This window comes from Triturus cristatus, chromosome 5_2, assembly GCF_964204655.1.
Source record: "Triturus cristatus chromosome 5_2, aTriCri1.1, whole genome shotgun sequence".
Classification (NCBI taxonomy): Eukaryota; Metazoa; Chordata; class Amphibia; order Caudata; family Salamandridae; genus Triturus; species Triturus cristatus.
The window spans coordinates 15,138,699-15,161,482 of record NC_140588.1 but is presented as its reverse complement, the minus strand read 5'-3'; the positions used below and the strand labels follow the sequence as shown (position 1 = coordinate 15,161,482).

At 43.8% G+C, this 22,784-nt stretch overlaps 1 protein-coding gene across 12 annotated transcripts in view; it reads right to left on the bottom strand.

The window, feature by feature from the left end:
• Positions 1-22,784, bottom strand: part of CTNND2 (catenin delta 2) — a 3,222,299-nt gene that overhangs the window by 1,629,309 nt on the left and 1,570,206 nt on the right. For all 12 annotated transcript variants that reach the window (XM_085606754.1, XM_085606755.1, XM_085606763.1 and 9 more), the window contains one exon: positions 16,205-16,745. In XM_085606754.1, the coding sequence (XP_085462880.1) occupies positions 16,205-16,745 (541 nt within the window). The remainder of the gene's footprint in view (positions 1-16,204; positions 16,746-22,784) is intronic.

The following is a 22,784-nucleotide window of genomic DNA, read 5'->3' as shown; positions in this document are numbered from 1 at the left end:
ATCTACAGTTCTGGGGTTTAAGGTCTAATGCTTATACCCAAAAATGTCTTTCTTCTTTTTGTGCAAGGGTCTCTAAGCCCAGTACAACCCAGTTCTGTCCTCACTGGTGCAACATGGCCATAGGGGGTGGAGACAGCATTGTGCAAGGGAGACAGGCCCTATTCAGGTGCATGAAAATCTCCTCCCACCACTCTAAATACAGACCAGGCCTATTCAGGTGGTAGTGAAAACTCATCCTACTACTCTGAATGTAGCCCAGGTCTATTCAGCCCAGCCCTGACTCATTCAGGAAAGGCAGGACACACATCACCCCCCCCCCCCCAGTGGCTGTCTGAGAGAATGCACATCCCCAGCCCCTGTCACTCTAAAGCCAGACAGTAAATCCACAAACCAGCAGAGGCACACAGGATGCTAAGCAAGAAAATACCCACTTTCTAAAAGTGGTATAATCAAACACACATTATATAAATCATCTTTACTAAAAGATACATTTTTTTATTCTGAGTCCAGGCATACTCAACTCTATTTTCCTATCTGGTCCTAATGGGAAGTTATATTTATAAGATGTTATAAAAAAAACTACTGTTCTATTCTATAGAACAGATAGCCTTTCCCTAGTGAAAAACAGATTGCACTGTAATTCACTACCAGGACATGTCACACACACCAGTACATGTCCGACCTTTATCAAGCACAGCACCCTGCCCACAGGGATACCTTGGGCCTACCTTAGGGGTGACTTATATGTAAGAAAAGGGAAGATTAGGGACTGGCAAGTAGGTGCACTTGTCAAGTCGACATGGCAATCACAACTGCACACAGATACTACAGTGGCAGGTCTGGGTTACTCATATGGGTTGCACAATCAGTGCTGTAGGCCCACTAGTAGCATTTGATTTGCAGGCCCTGGCACACCCAGTGCACTTTACTAGGGACTTACCAGTAAATCAAATAGGCCAATCATGGATAACCAATCATCTTCACAATTTACACCAAGAACATATGCACTTTAGCCCCGATTAGCAGTGGTAAAGTGCCCATAGTCCTATAGCCAACAACAATAGGTCAAGAAAAAATAGGAGGAAGAAGCAAAAAGTTTGGGGATAACCCTGCAAAAAGGGCCAAATCCAACAAATGTCCTTCCATCAATGTAACTGTCCAGGAGCACTAACCCATTTCAAGACCTGCCCTCTTCGAGACCCTGCCTTCTCAATCACACAGTGACAACCTTTTCAAAGCTGGAAGGCCTACTTGAAGTCCAAAGGGCAGACCATTTGGAAAGGATGGAGCATTGACTCCGCTAGCAGTCCACAAATATGAGTAAGGACAAACGTTGATTTAGCAAAACGTTGATTGTGTCTTGTGCTAACAAAAGTGAGGGCATATGTTGCAGGGGTACTTCTACAACTGACACTTGAGTAACAGGAAGCACCAAGAAAACAAAAAGAGTATCAATCCAATGGTTGATGCTTAGGTGAGACCACTATTAGTCACACGTTGGCATTTCTGCTGAGAGAGATGAGACCAGACCACAAGATACAGAAATGATCTGACTGTTCTGGGTGCATACAAGTGTGACTTTCTAGTGGGGTTAGGGCACGTTTAATGTATTTAGCAGGTGGGTAAGGAGGATTGTTTTTTGTGAGACGGGTAATTGGGAGACAATGTAATGATGTTCTTTGGGAAGTAAGTTGAGGCTTATCCCATAATGGGGAACAGCAATAACAAAACTCTAGGTACGTACTTTACAGCTGCAGGAGTGAGGCTTGAACATGCACCGTTCGACCTTCAGTTGCGTCTCAGTAATGACTAACTGTAGGCAGAGACGGATATATAAATATTGGGCCTATTGTTTCTTTTGTAACTCCTGCAAAACGTGACACAGACCATGGTCTCGTTTCTATTCACTACATCAATAACATTATCTAATTAAAAGCAACTCTTCAGAGGCCGAACAAACCAGAAAGATTAGCAAAGAACCTGCTATAAATGATGGTGCTAGAAATAAATTCTGCTTAATTAAAAAGAAAGGTACAAAAAGCAGAAAGAATTCATCCACTCTCACGAGTGTCATATTTTTATATTTCACATGTTTTATAAAGCATGCTTGATGCTAGATACGTAAGATCTAGCTCACACAAACAAACACCTACAATTGTTGTCCTTCACCTATATGCCCACATCGAGGAACAGCTTTTTTTTCTTTTTGAAATTTTGGTACATACAGTATCTAGCTTGGTTAAACTACCAGTCCATGGCCTAACACACTTTAGTTTCCTAATTGGGCTCTTTCAAGATGGTAGAAACGTATAATTATTGCGCTTAGCATTTTATCAAGACTGAGGGTTTGGTGACCAGGCTTTAACAGCCACAGCAAATATGAATAATGATGCATAAAATGGTCTTTTATTTGAGTTCATGAGATTAGCTTAAACCGGCCACTGACAAAGTAGGCTAGGTGAGTAGGGACCATCACAGGTGTTGATAAATCCCTTTAGGTGCCCCGGTATTTGGAGACCATCCATGTTTCTTTTATACCCACCTGTTTTCTCTAACTTACTAGTTTCATTCTACTGCATTGTGTGCCATGCTCTCTCTAGCCTTGGCTCTCATTGCTGCCAGGCGTGGGCCTCTTTCTTCTGACGTGGACGGTGATCTTCCAAGACCATTTACATGGCACCATTACTCTCCTTGTTGTGTTGCGAACTGATCCTAATGCAGGATGTGCTTTGCCTTTTTCACCCTTCTGTCTTAACTTGATTTCTATTTTACTGAATTGTAATTGTATTGTTCCTGCATTTTTATCCTGCTTACTACCCCTGGTGAGGTGCTGCAGTGCTTTAAGCTGAGCAGCACACTGCTCTGGAAGCCAGTGTTAGTGGTAAATCAGGGGAATATTGGTCATTGTTGGTTGTTAGGATTAGTCCTCTATCGAACCTCACAACCTTCGGAATACTTCCAGAAGCTTGTAAGGGCACCCTCTTATCTCCCTTATTGTTTCTGGACCGTTTTTAATTGTTTATTTTCTGGTGGCCCATTTTGTCAGTGCTCGTGGATGGATCTGCATGGAGAAGTGTTTGGTTGGCAACGCCTACACTGTGTTGTTGCATGTTTGATTTATTGGGTATCCAGATCACCAGGCTGGATCTGGCTTATGGTTGTAGTTGGCTTCTCCTTTATTTCATCATGATGGATCCAGAGGGGGATTTTCAGTTGTGGCGTGAATGTGCTGTTGCAGCTTGAGAGAATGTGCTGTGTTAATAAGTTTGCAGTGTTTCCTAGGTGCACAGGGTCTAAAGCTGAGAGGTGTGTCCCTTCACTCAATGCTGTGCACATAATGGGGCAGTAGTGCTGGGGCATTACATCTATTGTGTGTTAAGGTAAGGATTCTAGCCCTGTTGAGCAGCTTTCGAACTCTCCTATGCATTACCAACAGGTCATCTGTTGTCCTCCATCCTTCTTTCCTGGTGCTGCTTCCTTTTTTTGGTGGCAGACCTTTAGAGGCTGGGGACCGGGGGTCATGGCATGGATTTTTGCTGGACTTGGAGTGAACATTGGCCATCCTTGCATGGCTGATGTATTTACTATGTGTGGATGACGAAAGATGGAAGAGGGAGTTCTCTTTGCTTGCTAGGCAAGGTGTGATCAGTGGGGTTGAAGCTATCATTTCCCTGCCGTGGTTATTGTGGTTCCTCTTCTCCACGGTTTCTTTCAGCTCCTTTGCTCTAGAAGTGAAGTCCAAGATGTCAGTGCCTTGTTGCCGACTGCCCTGAAACCAGGGACTGTGCTAAACCTTTCAAATTCAGTTTGTTATTTCATCTGGTGGCAGACGGATTTGCAACAGTTGTGCGATAAATTTAGTGGCATGAGAGGTTTTCTGTCCAAGGTTGCCCTTAGAAAATTAATTTACAGCAACTCCCAGGAACCTGTGATGCAATCCAAACACCAGCTACATTTTGACTTGTATGCGAGGAGGGAAAATAACATATTAACTCTTCTTATTGCTCTCATATAAAATGGAGGGAGCACAGGTAGGTGCAGGCGCGCAACACCCATTGGGCTCACCGGGCTTCAGCCCCCCCCCCCGTCGTGTGTGACAGCCCGGCTGAGACTGCCTCGCGGGCTGGCGTCCCTCTAATTGCAGCCGCACCAAAGTACTTCACGGGTCTTTAAAAGACCATTTACTCGTTAATGAGGCTTTTGTTGTGTTTTCACCCCTTCTTACAGCCACTCTGCCTATGGCTGGAAGACTTAGCTCCCCCCCCGAAATCTGTTTCAGCCCCCCCCCCCGAAATTTGGCTCTAGTTGCCCGCCTGGGTAGGTGTATACATGGGAATTGCCTAGTTGAGACAATTAGTGCAGCAGATAGTTGCAACCAATTCCTTGGGATGTCTTATTGGTTTTTTACTTGCACATAGCCTTACGTCTCCAGCTTGCTGCTTCGCTGATGTATTATTCAGACGCAATTATTTTTATTTTTGACGCACTCCAAAGTGATTCTACCAATAAGGGACATAAAGTGATATGCCTGTGATTGAACATCTTGGCTCAGATGGGAAGATGTAATTCACATCTCCCACTAGTTCTGCTCTTCTTGTATTCTTTTGCCTGGTGGGGTCTGACGAATAAATAGGTCTGTGTGTGGTGAGGCGTGTCCTTCGTTGGATGGTGTTCTTCCCAGCACTGTGTTCTAACTGGTGCTGGCACTCAATCTACAACTTTCATGTTTATTGGGATTTTTCTGTAGAGTATCCTATTTGTTTCAGCTGGATTACTATCTCAGACAGCTTTCATAAATATTCTGGGTCTGGACTGTGTACAGAGCAGGAGGGCAAAGAGCAAAGGACTTAAGGGGACTTGGAGGTCAGCCTTGATTGGAGGTTCTTTACAGAAGACCTGGATCTGGGTGGAGGACATAGAGTATCAATGGTATACGTTTTTCTGACCTCTGGTATTTCTGTGGTGGGTTGTTCAGACCTCGATCTAGTGCATCTCTGGGCAACTCCTTCTGCTCTGTTGTGGTGGATCTGGTTAGTTGGAGATTGTGCCCCTGTCAACGGAAAGGCCATTTAATAGCCATAGTGAGGAAGATGTAGATGTCTGAGTGTGAGGGTAGATCTACACTTCACAGAGGTGCAGTTGTGAGTTGGAGGACCATGATGGTGTACATGCACTTTTTACACACTGGCATAAGTGGAAAATTATTTGGATATTGTTCCATTACATAATAATAGAGTACTGTGGAATATGTCCTTGCTATGGTGTTTAATATGGTGGTCATGGAAAATGGCATGGCTATAGTGGCTCTATACATAAGAATTTTCCAGAAACTGGTATCACAATTGAGTTCACATGAAGGAACAGTGTGCAAAAGGTTGTAGTCAGTGACTTTGCTTCTATCTAATTGGATTTTGGTACGGTATTTTACCTATGGTACAAGGATGGGATATGCCCTAAATACCATGTTTTTACATTTTAGAGATTGGAAAATGAGCCTGGGTAATGCTCCAGTGGGCATTCTGAAAGCTGCCTACGAGTAATGTTGTTGTGCTCGATTGAGGCCCAGGAAGTGGTTATGAAGGGAAACAGTCACCCTCCTTCAGTGGTATAAAGAACCTTGAAAGCTTTCTGAAGGGCTTTGCCCCTCTATGTTGTTGGATCCTAGCTACCTGCTAGTCATTAATCCCATACTTCCAGTGGTGACTGGTGTAAAGAGCCCTGCCACCCAGGCCCCATACGTATCCATTGCACTGAATGCAGCTTTCGCCTGAGCCAGTTTGTATGAAAACTCAAACATGTCCATGCATGTCCATTTAGCGTGCATGTTTTCATGCACGCTAAATGGTGTCCCACTCCTTTGCCCTGCGAGCTGACAGAAGGAAGGGGGCTGAGGACTCAACCTGCCGTGATATTTCCATTGTGCATGTGTGAAGAGCATTATTCAGCTACATGCCCTCATACTGGCACAATCAACGTAATTTAACAGTTGCACTGTGCATGCCTTCAGTTCGCTGGACAACTGCTACAGTGATTCTGTTGGGCGCTCATCAGTGTCCCTACAAGCATCTGAAATCCAAGGATAACACCAGGGGTGGGATCCCAAGTCCTGTCCCTGCTCCGGATAGGAATGGAACATCCAACCCTAATAGAAGCTAGGAGAGGGCTTGAGGAGGTCCTTCCTTTTTGTAATCTCCCCCCCCAGCTTTTATATCTGATTACCCTAAACGTGCACTTTTACTTGGCATGAATCTCCTGAAATTGCATATCATGGAGATTGGTAGGCTTGGCCTTTCAGCAGGCCTTTAGAGTAACAGAATCTATGTAAGTTAAAAAACACGTGTTTCTGATGTTGCTTTGTGTGACAGATGCGAGTGTATGTGTTTGTGTGTGCCTGCATGAGAGAGTGTGTATATCTGCCTGAGAACTATCGAGAGAAAAGCACAGATGTGTAGCGCACACTGCAGAATAACTCATCTCACCATTAGTGTTTATTTAGTACACCTGCAAACAGGGCACAAGTCCTAAAAAAAAAGAAGTGGGGGGGACTCTTCAAGTTAGGTAGTATCACAGGAAGTGACATCAGGGGCGCGTGGCATTGCAGGAGTGACATCACAGGAAGTGACATTACGGAGAGGGACAGGTTTCTTTACCCAACGATTGCCAAACTAACTCTGCTGCCAGCCTACCCCACCAGGCATAATATTCCATGTGCAGCACATTTCCATGTAGGTGTGATTGCTTTAGCTGCCTGGTGGTTAACACATTTGATGGAAAGATCTGTTTTGTCTAGTTCTAGTTTTGACTTAAAGTAGCATACAGGGTTAATGCTCCTCCTGCAAACCACATCGTGTAACATGCAGATGGCAGATTTTATATTATGTAGCTAGGTAAGTAGGTTACTGCTTTATACACAGAGATCCTTTTGTTACATGCAGTTGCATTGTAATCCTTCAAGTATAGCACAGTGAGCTTTGAAGTATGAAATGTGACTACTACACCCAGTAACCCTCACTGTCTTATGTAACATCCTGTGCAATGATTTAAAAACGTGTGTGATTTATTGACAATATAATATGTATGTTTGCTGTAAAGTGATCTGGCACGCTACATTGGGATGAATAGCGCTGTAAAACAAATAAAAAATACTGGTATTTAAATTGTTATTTTGCACTGGGAGTAATGCATCTGACGTTCTTACACAGTGCATGAATATCTATTATGTATGGGGGACCCAACAAAGTCAAAATCATGCCTCTCTTATGTGACTTTGAAGTGTTAACAAGCTGCTGCGTTTGTTTCCCTTCCTCTGCATTTAGATCTAGGTGTGAGGCTACAGGCAGCCTCCAGCCTGGATACTCGGACAAAGAAGGCCAAGTGGGCCCTTAAGTTCGGCCTTTGTTATGGCCAGGGCCAGACTGGCTGTAGCGGGCACCGGCAATCCCCTGGTGCGCTGCACGGGTAGGGGCCGGTTTTGGGCCCCTGGGGTCGTTTTTGTTACAGGGCCATTTTTTCAGCATAGCTGCAAAATCAGCCCTGTAACAAAATCGACCGAAAACCGGCCCTGGCAAAAAGCTCGGCGGCCCCCCCAAGCCCCGGAAATTAAGAACCACCTGAGAAAGCAGCACAAGAAAAACGTACAAGGCTGCACTTAGACACTATCATCATCAAGAAAAATAGACAAAGAAAAAGGCCCTGACCCTGAGAATCGAATCTAGCTCCTACAACTGCAAGGAAATGTTCGCCATCGTCAAGGAATTCACCAACCCAACAGCCACAGCTCAAACCACCACCAACCCACAATTCACTGCAACAACCTTTCTGACTTCTTCCATGAACAAATCACCAAGACCTACAGCATCCTCGAAACTCAGCCACCCCCCATCGACCTTCCCAGCCTGCTAACCTCATCAATCCAAAACTACCAACTGACAGCATGGAACTCTCTATCCATTGAGGAAGTGCAGCAATAATGAACACAGTCCAATCAGGGCCCCAACAGACCCCAGCCCTCACCACATCTACAACCAGGGAATAGCCACAATCAGTGCTGTACTCAATTTCATCATCAACACCTCCCTCAAAAAAGCCAGCTACCCAGACACCTGGAAACATGCAGAAATCACTATTCTCCTAAACAAAACCTCCGCCAACCCTGAAGTACTCAGAAACTACCGACCCATCTCACTGCTCCCCTTCGCAGCCAAAGTCATTGAGAAGACCATCAACAGACAACTCTTGAGGCACCTAAAATGCCTCAGATTCCTAGACGACTCGCAATGAGGATTCCAAAACAACCACACCTCCGAAGCAGCCATCATCACTGCCACAGACAACATAAGCACCATCCTCGACCGTGGCCAGACTGCCATCCTCCTCGACCTCTCTGCCAAATTCGACACCGTCTCCCGCCACACACTCGTCACCAAATTACACACTGTGGGAATACAATGACTAGCACTCAAATGCATAGCTTCATTCCTCTTTGGAAGAACGCAAGTCAGGCTTTTGCCGTTCACATCGAATGCAAGGACCCTATCTGCAGAGTCCCACAAGGATCATCACGCAGCCCCACACTTTTCAACATATACATGACTCCTCTGGCAAACATCATCAGATCCTACGGAATTAACATCATCGCCTATGCTGAAGACACCCAGCTCATTTTTTTCCTCTTAGGCAACACCGTCACCACCAAGACAAACTTCTAACAATCCATGACCAGCGAAGTCAATTGGATGTAAGAAAACTGCCCCAAGCTTGACACTTACAAAACTGAAGTCCTGATCTTCAGGAATACGAGCTCACCTTAAGGCTCCACCTGGTGGCCCGCCGATCTTAGACCCACACACACCCCAATCGACCACTGTAGCAACCTAAACCTCATCCTGGGCACCAACCTCACCATGAATTCTCAAGTCAACGAGGTTACCTCCTCATACTTCCACATCCTCTGCATATTACGTAAATTCTTCAAGTGGCTCCCAGTGGACGTACTATTACACAGGCCCTAATTACAAGCAGATTGGACTATGGCAATGCAATCTACACTGGCATCCCAACCTAATTCCTTCACAGACTTCAAATGATCCAAAATGCCGCGGCCAGACTCATCCTCGACCTCCCGCATCGAACCACCACCACAGCACTCCTCAAAGTGCTCCACTGGCAAATGTTAGCCAATTATTTAAAAATTAAATCAGAGGGGAAAACTGTTGGCCCCATTCGATTTGAACATAGTAATAAGACGCTGTCTTCAGATTCTAACATTACTAATGCCTTTCAGTCTTATTACGAACAATTATATACTGAGGATACAGAACCCGCTGAGGCTATTGAATCTTTTTTTCGGGGACTCCCTAATCCCCCTTCCATTCCTGACATTCTTTCCTCCCTCGAAAAAGATATTTCCCTTCTGGAAATTACCAATGCTCTTAAATCTCTAAAAAAAAAAAGCCAAAGCTCCTGGCCCTGACGGCTTCTCTGTTGAGCTTCTCTTATTTTTCTCATCCATTTTTGCTCCCAAATTACTTGAACTCTACACTTCGTTTTTGTCTAATTCTAAGGTCGGTGGTTCTTTTTTAGCAGCCCTTATAATTATTATCCCCAAGCCCGTTAAAGACCCTACCTTATGTAAAAATTACCGACCCATTTAGTTAATCAATTATGATTGTAAAGTCTTTGCAAACATTTTAGCATCCTGTTTGAATGATATAATTCCCCTTCTAATTAAGCCTGACCAATCAGGTTTCATTAAGGTCAGGATTGCATCGATAATTCCAGAATGTTCTCTAATATTGTTGCCCTTGTGAAAAAGTTTCCTTCTCCCCAAGCAGCCTTGTTGCTTGATGCTGAGAAAGCATTTGATCGTATAAATTGGCAATTATGTTTTCTACCCTTAGATGGTTTGGTTTTGGTCACAGATTTATTTCTTTAATCAAACTATTATATACTGAACCAAGTACCTGTGTGTTTGTTAATGGCCATTTTCCCCATTTTTTAAACTCCACAGAGGCACTAGACTAAGCTGTCCTCTTTCTTCAATATTTTTTCTCCTCTGTTTGGAGCCTTTTCTTGAGCGAATCAGGTGCAACCCTGGTATTACTGGATTTAAAGTCAACTCTCAAGAAATACAACTTTCTGCTTATGCAGATGATGTTTTAATGTGTATGTCTAATCCCTCTACTTCCCTTGATCCTTTTTTGCAAGAGTTTACGCTATTTTCCAAGGTCTCTGGTTACAAATTAAATTTTTCTAAAACCGAAATCCTACCACTAAACTCTTCTTATTATTATTATATGTTCCACAAAACTAATTTAACATGGTGTTCCCAGAAGATTAAATATTTAGGAGTCTCGTTTTCCCCCACTATACCTGATACACATGTTCATAATTTCGCTGTATTAAAATCTAAACTTCAAAAATTATTATCTTTCTGGTCTCCCCTATTTTTATATTTTTCGGCTAGATTAGATACAATTAAAATGATGATTGTCCCTCATGTCCTTTTTTAGGCCTCGCCTGACCCAGCGCATGCGCTGGTCTGGCGAGACTTATTGAGAGGGCTCCAAAAAGTGCTACCAGGCCAGCCTAGAGCTACAGTGCATGTGCGCGGGCGTGCGCGCTGCGATTACTTTCACGGCCGCTTTGATGTTTGATCGCGATCGCGATCACTTTCCCGGCCGCATGGCCGCTTGGTATAGCCAATAGGTCTCGCTTTTGAGACCTTATAAGTATTTAGTTATGCAACTGTTGCATGGCTAAACACTTATAAGGTCCCAAAGGCGAGACCTATTGGCTATGACAATGCTTGTTTTACTTTCTATGTTACCTTTTCAAATTCCTAATTATTATTTTTCCCAAATAAATTCCATCTGTATTAAGTTCTTTTAGAATAACAAGTGCGCTCGCATTGCCTTATCGAAGCTAATTAGACCAAAAAGGGGGTGTACGATTTCCTGACTTCAAGTTATATCACACTGCCTTTTTAATCCATCACTTTTATGCTATATCTAAAGATTACCATGATTTTCCAACACCAAAATGGGTTGTTTTTTAATGTTCTTTATTACAAGAATTTTCTTTTCGAAATTTTGTTTCCATGTCCAATTATATCTAAAACCTCTATTCTTAAGTACTCCCACTATTTATTACACACCCTTTTTAGGTCTCGGCTGCGAAAGGCTGCGCTTGCGCAGTCTCGCTCCGAGATTTAATGAGTTTGAGTGACTTTGAGAAGAGGGGCTTGCACCCGCCCCTCTTCTCTCCTGTTCTCCATTGGCTGGCCTCTTAAATGCTGGCCAGCCACTGGAGAAGAGGTCCAGTCACTCCGTTGAAGCCCCGTCCTTTTCGGATCGGGGGGCGTGTTTTTTGCGAGAAGTCTCAGGGAGGAGACAACAGCAAAACACGCCCCCCAATCCGAAAAGGACACTCCCTTTCTCCGAGGCATTTTCTGCTGTGCCTCGGAGAAAGGCGGTGGTGTGTCATCCCCGTCCACTTGGATATCCGTGCTAAACTCACACTTCTTCACTCCAAGTCGAGTAGTAAGTGAGAAATGTGCTTCCGTTGTATTCTTGCTAATGATTGTGTAGTCCTTTTTTTGTTTTTTGCGTTTTCTGTTATCTATGACGGTTGCCCGGAGAGAGGCTCCGCCTGAGTAAAGTATACTGCGCGTGGAAGGGTAGGGGCGACCTCACGTGACAACTACGTCCGCTTTACCCCTCCCCCTACATAAAAGGCGGACGCCATTGTTTAGATGGTGGTGCGAAGTGATCTGGTGTTGGAAGGTGAGCATGGTTTGTTTATCACCTGTGTTTGAGTTGGCCGATTTGCGGAGCAGTTCGTCGCCTCCTCTTTGTTGAGTTGAGCTCCGAACGTTTCCCCCTCAATTTAGGTTTTGCGGGTCCGTTGTATTCTTGCTAATGATTGTGTAGTCCTTTTTTTGTTTTTGGCGTTTTCTGTTATCTATGACGGTTGCCTGGAGAGAGGCTCCGCCTGAGTAAAGTATACTGCGCGTGGAAGGGTAGGGGCGACCTCACGTGACAACTACGTCCGCTTTACCCCTCCCCCTACTTAAAAGGCGGACGCCATTGTTTAGATGGTGGTGCAAAGTGATCTGGTGTTGGAAGGTGAGCATGGTTTGTTTATCACCTGCGTTTGAGTTGGCCGATTTGCGGAGCAGTTCGTCGCCTCCTCTTTGTTGAGTTGAGCTCCGAACGTTTCCCCCTCAATTTAGGTTTTGCGGGTACCCCCGATTCTACTGTCACTACTTCCAATGATGGCAATGATATTTAATAAAAATGTGGGCTCCTTGTAAGTGGATCCGATGTTGCCCGTGGATTGCTATCTTATGGCGACGGTGGTTTATGTTTGCAATCTTTCATGGATCTCAGGTGGGGCTCGATACTGCCTCCGTGGCCTCTCAAATCGGTGACACCTGATCCCTCCCCGTTAATTACTCAAGACTTGTTCCTGCTAAAATAACAAAGTGTCAAAAAAAATAGATAAGCCCACTGTTCGGTATCCGCTGACCACTTATGGACCGCCCAGTCCAAAGTGTCCAAACTGTTTTTTGTGTGCGAGATAATGTGACGTGGGAGATGAAACGTCTCCGTTTCGTCCCTTCTTTCGGTTATGGGGACAAAACAAACTCTGTTGTAGTTTCATATATTGTCTGCTGCCGTCGTACTGTTTCTCTGCTGTAAGGGTTCTCCGGTTCCTTCTCAGGCGGTGAGAGTTCTCAGACTCGCAGGCGAACTGACCACAGCCCTGCTAGGAAAGTGCAAATGTGTCAACAAGCCAAACATTAACTTCATCGTTGGCGTATTTAAACAATCGTCTTTAATGTTTGTGATCAGTTGCCTGTCCTGGGACACAGCCTTAAACTTCTCTTAACACGGAAGTGTCAGTACTTTACAATTTGTAGGAAATGGCGGAGCCTGCCGTCTCAAGTCCTTCATCCTGCCAGAATGCTATTAATTATCTAGTTTAAGTTGATGCCAAGGCCTTAATTACATCGTATAAGCCGGATAACCAATAAAGTTGTTTTGTTTACAAACGTGTCCTTTTGGTTTTATTTCATATTGACATCTGTATCCCGTTTTAGTACGTGTTACCGACTTTTGCCAGCTGAGCTGATGAACAGGTTTATTTGTAAATCCTTTTAAGTGGGTTTCGTTTATTCAGTGAAGTTGTGATATTCTCTAAAATCAAACAGTTTATGCAGAGCAATTCTTTTGCTGTGTACTTTTGGAAACCATTTCCACGTAGGTGTCAGGGCAACCATTGTGTTGGGTGAAGGATCCTGTGACTTAATATCAGTGGCTACACTTGTTTTTTGCGTTTTGGACAGACTTTAAGGAAACATGTTTTAGTTTCTGGATGAACACTTGCCCTTAGGGATTGCGGGTTGCAAATGTTCTATAAGGCCCTTGAAACCACTGCTATCCTGTCCATCCCGACCCATACTATTTATGTAAAGCTAAATCTTCATGGGAGACATGGATATTCGTGACTATTGGGTGTACCCCACTGAATTTAACTACTTGGGCATCTGCTAGATAATCAGACAAGCATTTACAATGCAACGGTCTCGGCATTGTTAAAGTTAGAGCTATTGGCATTGCTCATGACAATGCCGTTCCTTTAAATGTTTTAAAAACAAAAACAAACAAAAATAATGTCATGAGCAATGCCAATAGCTCTAACTTTACCAATGCCGAGACCATTGCATTGTAAATGCTTGTTAACCAAGGATCTGATTCTCGTCAATCCTTTCTTGCATCCTCTATTTGGTACAATCAATTTATTAAATTTTGCCACAAATCATTTTACTGCAAACAGTGGAAGGAAAAGGGTATTTATTTAGGTGCATCATTTGACTTCCCATAATTTTATTTTATCCTTCCCACAATTGCAGGAGAAGTATGACCTTCCTGATTCTTGTCTCCAACAATATAATCAATGAATTACTGTACTCCATACTTATTTATTAAGCAACAACTTTACACCTGATGTTACACCTTTCATTCGTGTGACACCGTTATACGACCTTCCTACTGACTCCACCCCTAAAGCTTCCTTCATATATAAATCTCTTTCTTCCCCTATCACTATGAGAAATAAATCTTCCATTGAACTATTATGGGAGAAAGATTTATCCCATTCATTATCTATCCAACAATGGGACTTATTATGGAGTAAAGTATTTAAAACCTCTAAAGCTGCCAATATAACCCAATCTTTATTTGTTATCTATAATAGAGCTGTAATTACCCCTGTTTTCTTCATAAAATTGACCCCTCTATTTCATCCTCCTACTGGTCATGTCTTGCTTCTGATGGTACTTTGAGTCATCTACTCTATTATTGTCCTAAAGTTATTGTATTTTGGATAACTATTTCGGCAAATGCTTATTGATTTTCTCATGTAATATTCCACTTTCTTTCCAAAATGTTTTTTTCTGTACTTTGTCTGCTGATTTTGATAACTTATCTTCAAAACCTGTTTTATTTGACTTGTTTATCACTCTTGCTTTTAAAGTTATTTTATCATGTTGGAAAGATAACTCTAAGTTATCTATTATGGCTTGGTGGAACCTTGTTTGTGATGAACATAGAATACCACTGTTCCTTCTTGTTCTTTATCTCAGAAAATCAAGTCTGACTTACTTTGACTTCTCTTTACCACCTTCTTATCTTCACACTCATCATTTTCCTAATACTTACTTTATTTCTTTTCTTTTTCTTCTCTTGTTTTTCTTCTTTTTTCCTTTTCTCCTCTATTCTGTTTTGTAAAAATGTATAAACTGCATAATAACATTCCCTGTTCATTCTGTTTGTCACAACACTTATTTTTTCCATATTCCTATGTTATTAAGGAATTTCTGGTTCAACCAAATTTATTTATGTTATACATTGTTAAATAAGGCATATTTTCCTTATTTTTTGTAATGCGTACAACTTTTTATCTTCAATAAAAAGTACTTAACAAAAAAACAAAAAACAAAAAGACCTCCAATGGCTCCCCCTCGAGAAGCGCTGCTAGTTAAAACTTCTCACACTTGCATTTAAGTCACTATACAACACAGGACCCGCATACCTTAATCAACAGCTTCACTTCCACCAACCCACCAGACAACTTTGCTCAGCATCACTCTCACTCACACACATACCACACATCCACAGAAGCAGAACAGCAGGCTGATCATTTTCCTACCAAGCCGCCAAATCCTAGAGCGACCTCTCCAAACACATCAGTTCCTCCCCCTCCTCACTTCTTGAATTCTACAAGAAACTGAAGGCCTGGCTATTCAACTAGTCTTCTTGCTGGACCATCTAGACTGCTGTATTCAGGCCCAGCCCTCACCACATGCCTACGCTTATCTACTCCGTACCAAGACACCCTCACAGGTGACAAGCAGCACTTTACAAATCCAATTTATATTACATGGTATATAAAAACTTCAAGATGAACAGCAATAGCAAAACTTGCTATACAGTAATGTACATTTTGCAAAACAAATTGCATTGCACTGTGCTAACTGAAGGGTCGTTCATTTCCCGTCATCATGGTCTGGGACTTTGAGGATCAAACCCCCCTCAACATTTTTATATATTTAAATCATGGACATTCAAGCAAATAGGTCCAGCACTTAATTTGTGGGGATGCCGAACAACAACAAAGAGATAACACGTGACAATACTGCTGTATATATTGACAAACCACAAAAGTATTTTTTTTTCAAAATACGTGCATTTAATTCCATATCACCAAACTGTGAAGTTGTGTGACAGGAGATCTCTATATGCAAATAGTGGTACTAAATATCACAGCCAATATCAGGGCAAAAATGAGCAGAAATGGTAGGTGCTTTAAATGTATATGTTAAAACGTACCATCACTTTTAAAAACGGCAAAGTTTCCTCAATAAACAATGTCACCGATGCCTGCATACGTCGCCTTGACAGGTGTCAACACATGCACAAGACAACCATCACCTGCAGAAATCAACTTGGGCGGGATTACACAAAAAATCATGACCCCCCCTCTTCCACAACTACTGTAATCAGTATCGAATGTAATAATACCCTCGCTCACTGTCTACACTGACTGAGAACGTACTATGCTATGCACGCGGCACTCGCGTACCGGGTGCTACTTTAATTCAAAGGTTACAGTGACGCCAAAAGACAGGGTTCATGCTTACCTGATAGGCTGCCAGGTCTCTGCAGGGTAGCACTCGCGTACAGTTCCGGATGCTTGTTGTATTGATCTGACGTGTGCACCAGACGTTTCGTTGGAGATAGCGTGGCGTAGGTCCCGATGGTGGAGCTGAGCTGATGGATAGGTGAGGAGGAGATGTTGGACTGGATGGTGGGCGGAGAGGTCACCCGCAATGGGGAGGGTGCGAGTCCAGCCGATGAGACGACGATATTAATGGGTGAGCTGGTGCTGTAGGACTTGGCTAGTCTGTTGGGGGACTGCTTGGGGGAGGAGACCCGCTGCGTGGTGCTGTACCCCGTGCTCTCCGAGGCGGAGCCCACCCGCTGGAGCTTGGTGGGGGAGCCGCCCTGCTGCATGGACAGAGGCGAGCTCACCCTCTGCGCGGGCAGCGTGGAGCTGGAGTAGTAATGCTGGGAGTCGGGCAAGTGGAAGGCGCTCCCATGGCTTGGCACAAAGGATTCCCTTGACTGGGAGGCGGCGTGTGACTGCGAGGACTCCGATCCGGCTGTCCTGTGCGCCGTGCCCTGCAATCAAAGAAAGAGACGTCTCAGGAAAAAAATGCAGATCTGCCCTCCTAAACCCCCACCGTCTTATGTTGGTGTACTAGTATTTAGGGAAAAAACAATTAAAGGTGATGAGCACATTTCTTGCTTGGAAATTAAAGTGGCAACTTTTTTTATTTGTAGGATAAGGGAATCTATATTTTAGTAAGCGGGAAGCAACTGGCATTCTTCGCGGGCTTCACGTAAGGAAAACTAGTAAGGAAAACCCTTCATCTCATAAACTGAAATTGAAATACCACTTGGAATATTTACGAGCAGCTCACCCTGAAATAATACCACAACGCACCTGAAGTTTATCTGCAAAGACAGAATAATGATGGCTCCACAGATTTTCCCCCCACCAGTTATCCCCCCCCCCCCGCAAAAAAAGCGCTTTCAATTTGCAGAAATATCGCAGAATCTACATTTTTTTTTTATGACGGAGACACAAGTGCAGCCTGCGTGAGACCCCACAATATACAGGAATAACATGCTACTCCCGGTTTTCTGCAGCCCGCCTGTCAGAGACGAGCGAGTGCATGTGAAGCCAAGACCGCCGCTGCACGGGAATTCAGCCCTCAGCACAAAGCATTGCTGCAACACGGAATGGGAGCTGTAATCGCATGAACAAGCAGAACAAAAAAAATGCCATTGCTAACCCCTCTTTACCGAGTGGAAAAAGTTCCCGCAGCTCAGTCCTTTCACTGTATGCAGAAAAACCCTCCCTCCCCCACCCACTGGGCCTTTATCCTGAAAGCACTTGCCTCTCGTTTCTTTACAATGGCGCACTACAAATCCCGTGACAGCTTAGGGCGTAGGGTGCATGCAGGTGGTGGGGTCGTTCAGGGCCGCAGGCCAGAGGTGGGGGCGGGAGGGGATTCTTTTTCTCCTAATCTGCTCCATGGAGCTAGTTGCATTTGAAATAAAAGCGCTTATTGTTTGCCCCCGGTGTGCAAGTAGGCCCGTTGCGGCCCTGAAAGTCTGCACTGTAACCCAGAGGTTGTCCCGAGACTTTTACAGTAATTTAGAATAAAAGAAGTAAACACCCCGAGCAGTTGCTCCCATTCGACATGTTCACGTTGTTGATGAGCGCCTTTTTAGCCAGCAGAGAAGGGGGCACACGGACTTCTCTAGACTCAGCGATAGTATCCCAGTTCATAATGAAATCACCCTTCACATCCTCTGGAAACAGCATTCTAGAGTGAGAACAATCTCCCTCTCTCCGGCAACAGGCACGAACTCTCACATAGATATGGAATTGTTGCATTTATATAGCGCTTTCTATTCCCATGTGGAGCACAGAAGCGCTTGCCACAGGGCACAAGTCCTAAAATAGAAGTGGGGGGACTAGAAGAGTTAGTCAGTATATAAGTGACATCATAGTGCATGACATCACAGCGCGGCATCACAAAGTGACATCATAGGAAGTGGCATCACAACCCATAACCTCACAGGAAGTGACATCAGATCTTAACACCGCACACATATGTTTCACAGGTCTATCATGAGTGCATTACGAGATTTAACAAATTCGATTTTGCATCAGGGTTGTGCCAAAAAATTGATGCAAAATGTGTGCCTCAATTTATACAGTTATTTTGTAAAAACTCTGCCACAAAGAAATTGATAACAAGGAGATACATGGCAGTAAATCTATTCTGCTTAATTGGTCACAAACTCTGCATTTTTAAGTATCATATGGGGTTAAGGCACCTGCTGTAGAGATCTTTGTGTGTCCAGTAAATTCCAAGGAACATTAATAATGGTAAGGTAACTTCGGAGGGTAACAAATTTGCTGGAGAAATCTATGTTTTCTCTACTCCCAGTTTTAAATAAAATCAAATATTTTTATTTTATGTAGCTAGGTAAGTGGATTACTGCTTTTAACACAGATCATTCTGTTAATCGCAGTTCATAAATTGTAATCCTTCTAATAAAACACAGCGACCTATGAAGCACATGAACTTCTACACTGTATAACGCTCACTGTCTTATGTAACATATCCTGGACATTGATTTACACATTTATATGATTTATTGTCAATGTATAATGTGTATGTATGATGTAAAGCAATGTGACACCCTACATTGGGAAGATTAGTGCTATAGAAAAAAAATGGTATTTAAAATGTTAATTGTGTAAATACTGGACAGAGCAGCACATTTGACACTTTTACAGTGAATGCATATCTCTTTTATACAGGGGTGGGACAAACTAAAAAAACATGCCTCTCAAGTATGTGTGAAGAGATAACAAGCTGTGTGCTTTTGTTTCCCGTCCCTTGCATCTAGGTGTGAGGCTCAGATAGCTGGGTGCCAGGATAGTGGGGCAAAAGGAGGCCGGATGGCCCCTTTAATTTGGCCTTTGTAATGGGCCCAATTGGAGACTGAAATAGGAAAGCCCCTTCGCCACCAGCACGTTGCTTCTCTCAAAGAAAGCAGACAATGTGCAGGCACTGCTTAATGCGTCCGATTGCCTGAAAATTACACTGGGACAAGTTCAGCATATTTCAGTGGGGCCCACCTCTTGCAGGGTGTACGGCATTCACCCTGTGAAAATAGTGGGTGGACGCCGTGCACTTGCATGTACCCCCCAACTTGTGCCTTGGCTTGTCCACGTGGATGGCAAGCTATACTGTGTAGGGTACATGATTTAAATAGTGTTTAATATTTTAGTGAACCTATGTTTAAAGCTCAATGAAATCGTAAATACACAAAACGGTGTTGGATAGAAAGCTTGAATTAATCTCAGCCACTCTTGGCCGCAACCCGATCCATTGTTATTTTGCAATGGGTTGGAATGCAGCCCGAGGGATTGCCAGATGCTGAGATTAATTCAAGTATTCCATCCATCACCTTGTTGTTTTTGTATTTGATGCCCTAGTGCGCTGGATATGCCCATACATGGGTCCCGGGCTCACTGTGTCACTGGAACCAAGCTATACCTGGCTGAAGATCCCTAACTAGGGAGAAACCGGCCCTACGTTTCTTGTGTTCCGGTTCAGAGAGGACCTGGCCTGGCAGTTCGGGCTGGACTGTTCCCATGAGGAGCAAGGTCAAGACTGATTTGCATATGGCTGGGTCCAAATTGAGGTATCATAGTGGGTGAAAAACAATGGATTAGGATGCACCTTAGCTATTGACGGGTGGCTGAGATTATTTCAAGCATTCCACCCATCACCTTGTTGTTTTTGCAATATGAAATCAGGCATGAGTGACCATAGATGTGCTTCTGCCTTTCCTTAGGTCACAGCACTTACGAGTGAGGTGTTTGGAAGAAGTGTGCAATGTAGAAAGCCCTCAGTTTACATTGCGTTGACCCATCAAGGTATTTTTAAGCAAGTAGGGTATATACATAGACATGGGGTATAGACAAAGGTATGAGATATATACCAGGCGTCCCTGATTTGCTGAGACAGTGCTGTGTTTTTCACCATCTGTCATGGTTAGAGTTCTTTAAATTTAACTCATGCCAGTTTATAGAGAGTCACTGAACGATTTTAGAGGGTGAGCCAGGCCCTCCCAAGAAAGCCCCCCGGCCCACCCAAGGCTCATCCACAAGCAGAAAACATGTTTTGTTAATTTTGCTGAAACGTTCATACATGCATGCAGCCTCGCTATTGAAGCCAAATTCTGTAACTTTCAAATATATCGCCAATGCCTTGGGACATTTTAAGTTTCTGTGGGCAGAGGTGAGGTCACAGAGGATGGTTGCTATTACTATGAATGTGTAAACGGAAAGAGTACTGGAGACAACCCCACTACATTGAAGCCGCAAGCTTAAATATAGTGTAGTAATTAAGAGATGAAAACAGTTTTATGTCAGAAACAATGTGGAGGAAATTGCCATAGCAAGAAATGTAAGTGAAAATGGCCATACAATCAGGATATACATCTTGATAGTGTTTCCTTTCTTTCTGCTGTGGTCCTATGCTTTACTTATGGCTCGGATCACTGGAATTATGAGACTGAGGCAGAAAGCGCTGGGTAAATGCAACTCAATATTTTAAAGTTGTATTATGCACAGAATAACATAGGTTGCTGACAACTGTGAAAGATGTTCATTGTGTGTTAAATCACTAACCTTCCAAAGCTCCCATAGAACCTGCTGAGACAAGCGATGTCTGGAGGGAAATCTCTGGGGCCAGATGGTCTCACACTCAAGTTTTATAACACTTTTCTCTCAGCCCTGCAGGACCATCTAAAATATCTGTTTAACTCCTTTACTCAGCATACTAGTCTAGGCCCTACCATGTGTGAAGCAGACATTGCTTTTGTTCCCAAGTCTGGTATGCATCAGAGTTACTGCTCATCATATAGACCCATTGCGCCTTTAAATACTGATGTAAGACTATATACGAAAATATTGGCAAATAGGTTGGAACATCTCCTTCCCAGATTGGTCAATCAGGATCAGTTTAGTTTTATCCGCAACCAACAAGAAGCTGATAAAATCCAACGGTTATCTCACTGTTTGAGAAAGCACATAGCTGAACCATCCCAGCTATGCTGATATCTTTTGATGTGGATAAAGGTTTTGACCAGGTGATCTAGGCATTCCTTGGGGCTGTGCTGGATAAGATTCATATGGAGTCCTTTATGGAGGGTAAAACCATGGCAGCCTACACTTCTCTCACGGCGGTTATTCAAATAAATGGTCAGTATTCCAAACTTATCAAACTGGAGAGGGGTAATTAGGCAGGGATGCCCCCTTATTCCACTCCGGTCTGCCTGAGTGGTGGAACCCTTAGACGTAATAATAAGACAGACGCAGGAGATATCTAGCATCTGCTTTGGCGGTTGCTCTCACAAAATTAATTTGTTTGTGCATTATGTCCTCCTTACCAACCCAAAGGCTTTTCTTCCTTCTTTGGTGCAGGTTTTGGACAGTTTGAGCAGGTGTTGGGCCTCCTGATCAATAAAGAAAAGTCACATATCCTAATCTAACTATTCCAGCGAGTAGCCTTCCCCAACTTTGGACGCTAGCTCCTTTTCACTGGGCAACCAACTCCATTAGATATCTGGGCTTTAACCCCTTGCATGCCCGCCCCTTTCCCCGCCCAGTGCCGCGCTTTGTATTAGCGGGCGGAGTTCATGACGAGCTGGACTCGTCATGGGCACAGCGCCACCGCAGCCCATGACGAGTCCAGCTCGTCATGGGCACTGAAGGGGTTAATATCACCAACTACTTGGACGGATGGTCTAGCGTGAATTGGGGGGAATACCTCAAGAATATCCTTGAAGATTTAAGGAGATAGCACCCTCTACATATTTTGTGGCTAAGATGAATCAATATCAGCAAAATCCAGAGTAAGATCACAAGTTTTATCTGGGCCCATAAAGGGGCCAGACTGGCTTGAAAGAAGCTTAGGCGTAGGCTGATTAAAGGGGTTGGCTCTTCCGGATATAAAGTGGTATTGTTTTGTCTTTCAATTTAAAAATATCTGGATGATGCTCTCGAAACCAGACGAGTCAACTTGGGGCAGACTTTTAGCAGAGATGGTAAGGCAGGAGGGCGGAGAAGGTTTCCTATATAAATTCGGAACTCCTAGGTATTTCAAAAAAGTTTGTTTGAAAGTTCTAAAGGATGCCCTTAGTCTGTAGTATAGGGTCAGAACCAGATGGGGGATAGGGTATTACTCTGAGTATGCCCCAATCTGGGACTCCCCTGGGACACCGGAGTGTCTTAACCCCTTCGGTGCTCATGACGGAATGGTTCCGTCATGACCCACGGTTGAGCTGTGCTCATGACGGAACCATTCCGTCATGACCACGCCCGCGCAAGATTCCGCCAGCACAGCGGCGGAATCTGCGCAGCATCGAAGGGGTTAAGGATAGCCTGGCAATATCAATCAAAAGAGCAGGTATCACCATCTGGTCAGATTTGGTATCTTCTGAGGAGGTACATCCCTGGGAGGCTTTAAGAGCAAGGATTGGAGGGGGCCTTTCCAGATTTAAATATATGAAATTAGTCTCTTGGTTTGCCGTGGAGAAGAGGGAAATTCAAGGGATATGGGAGGT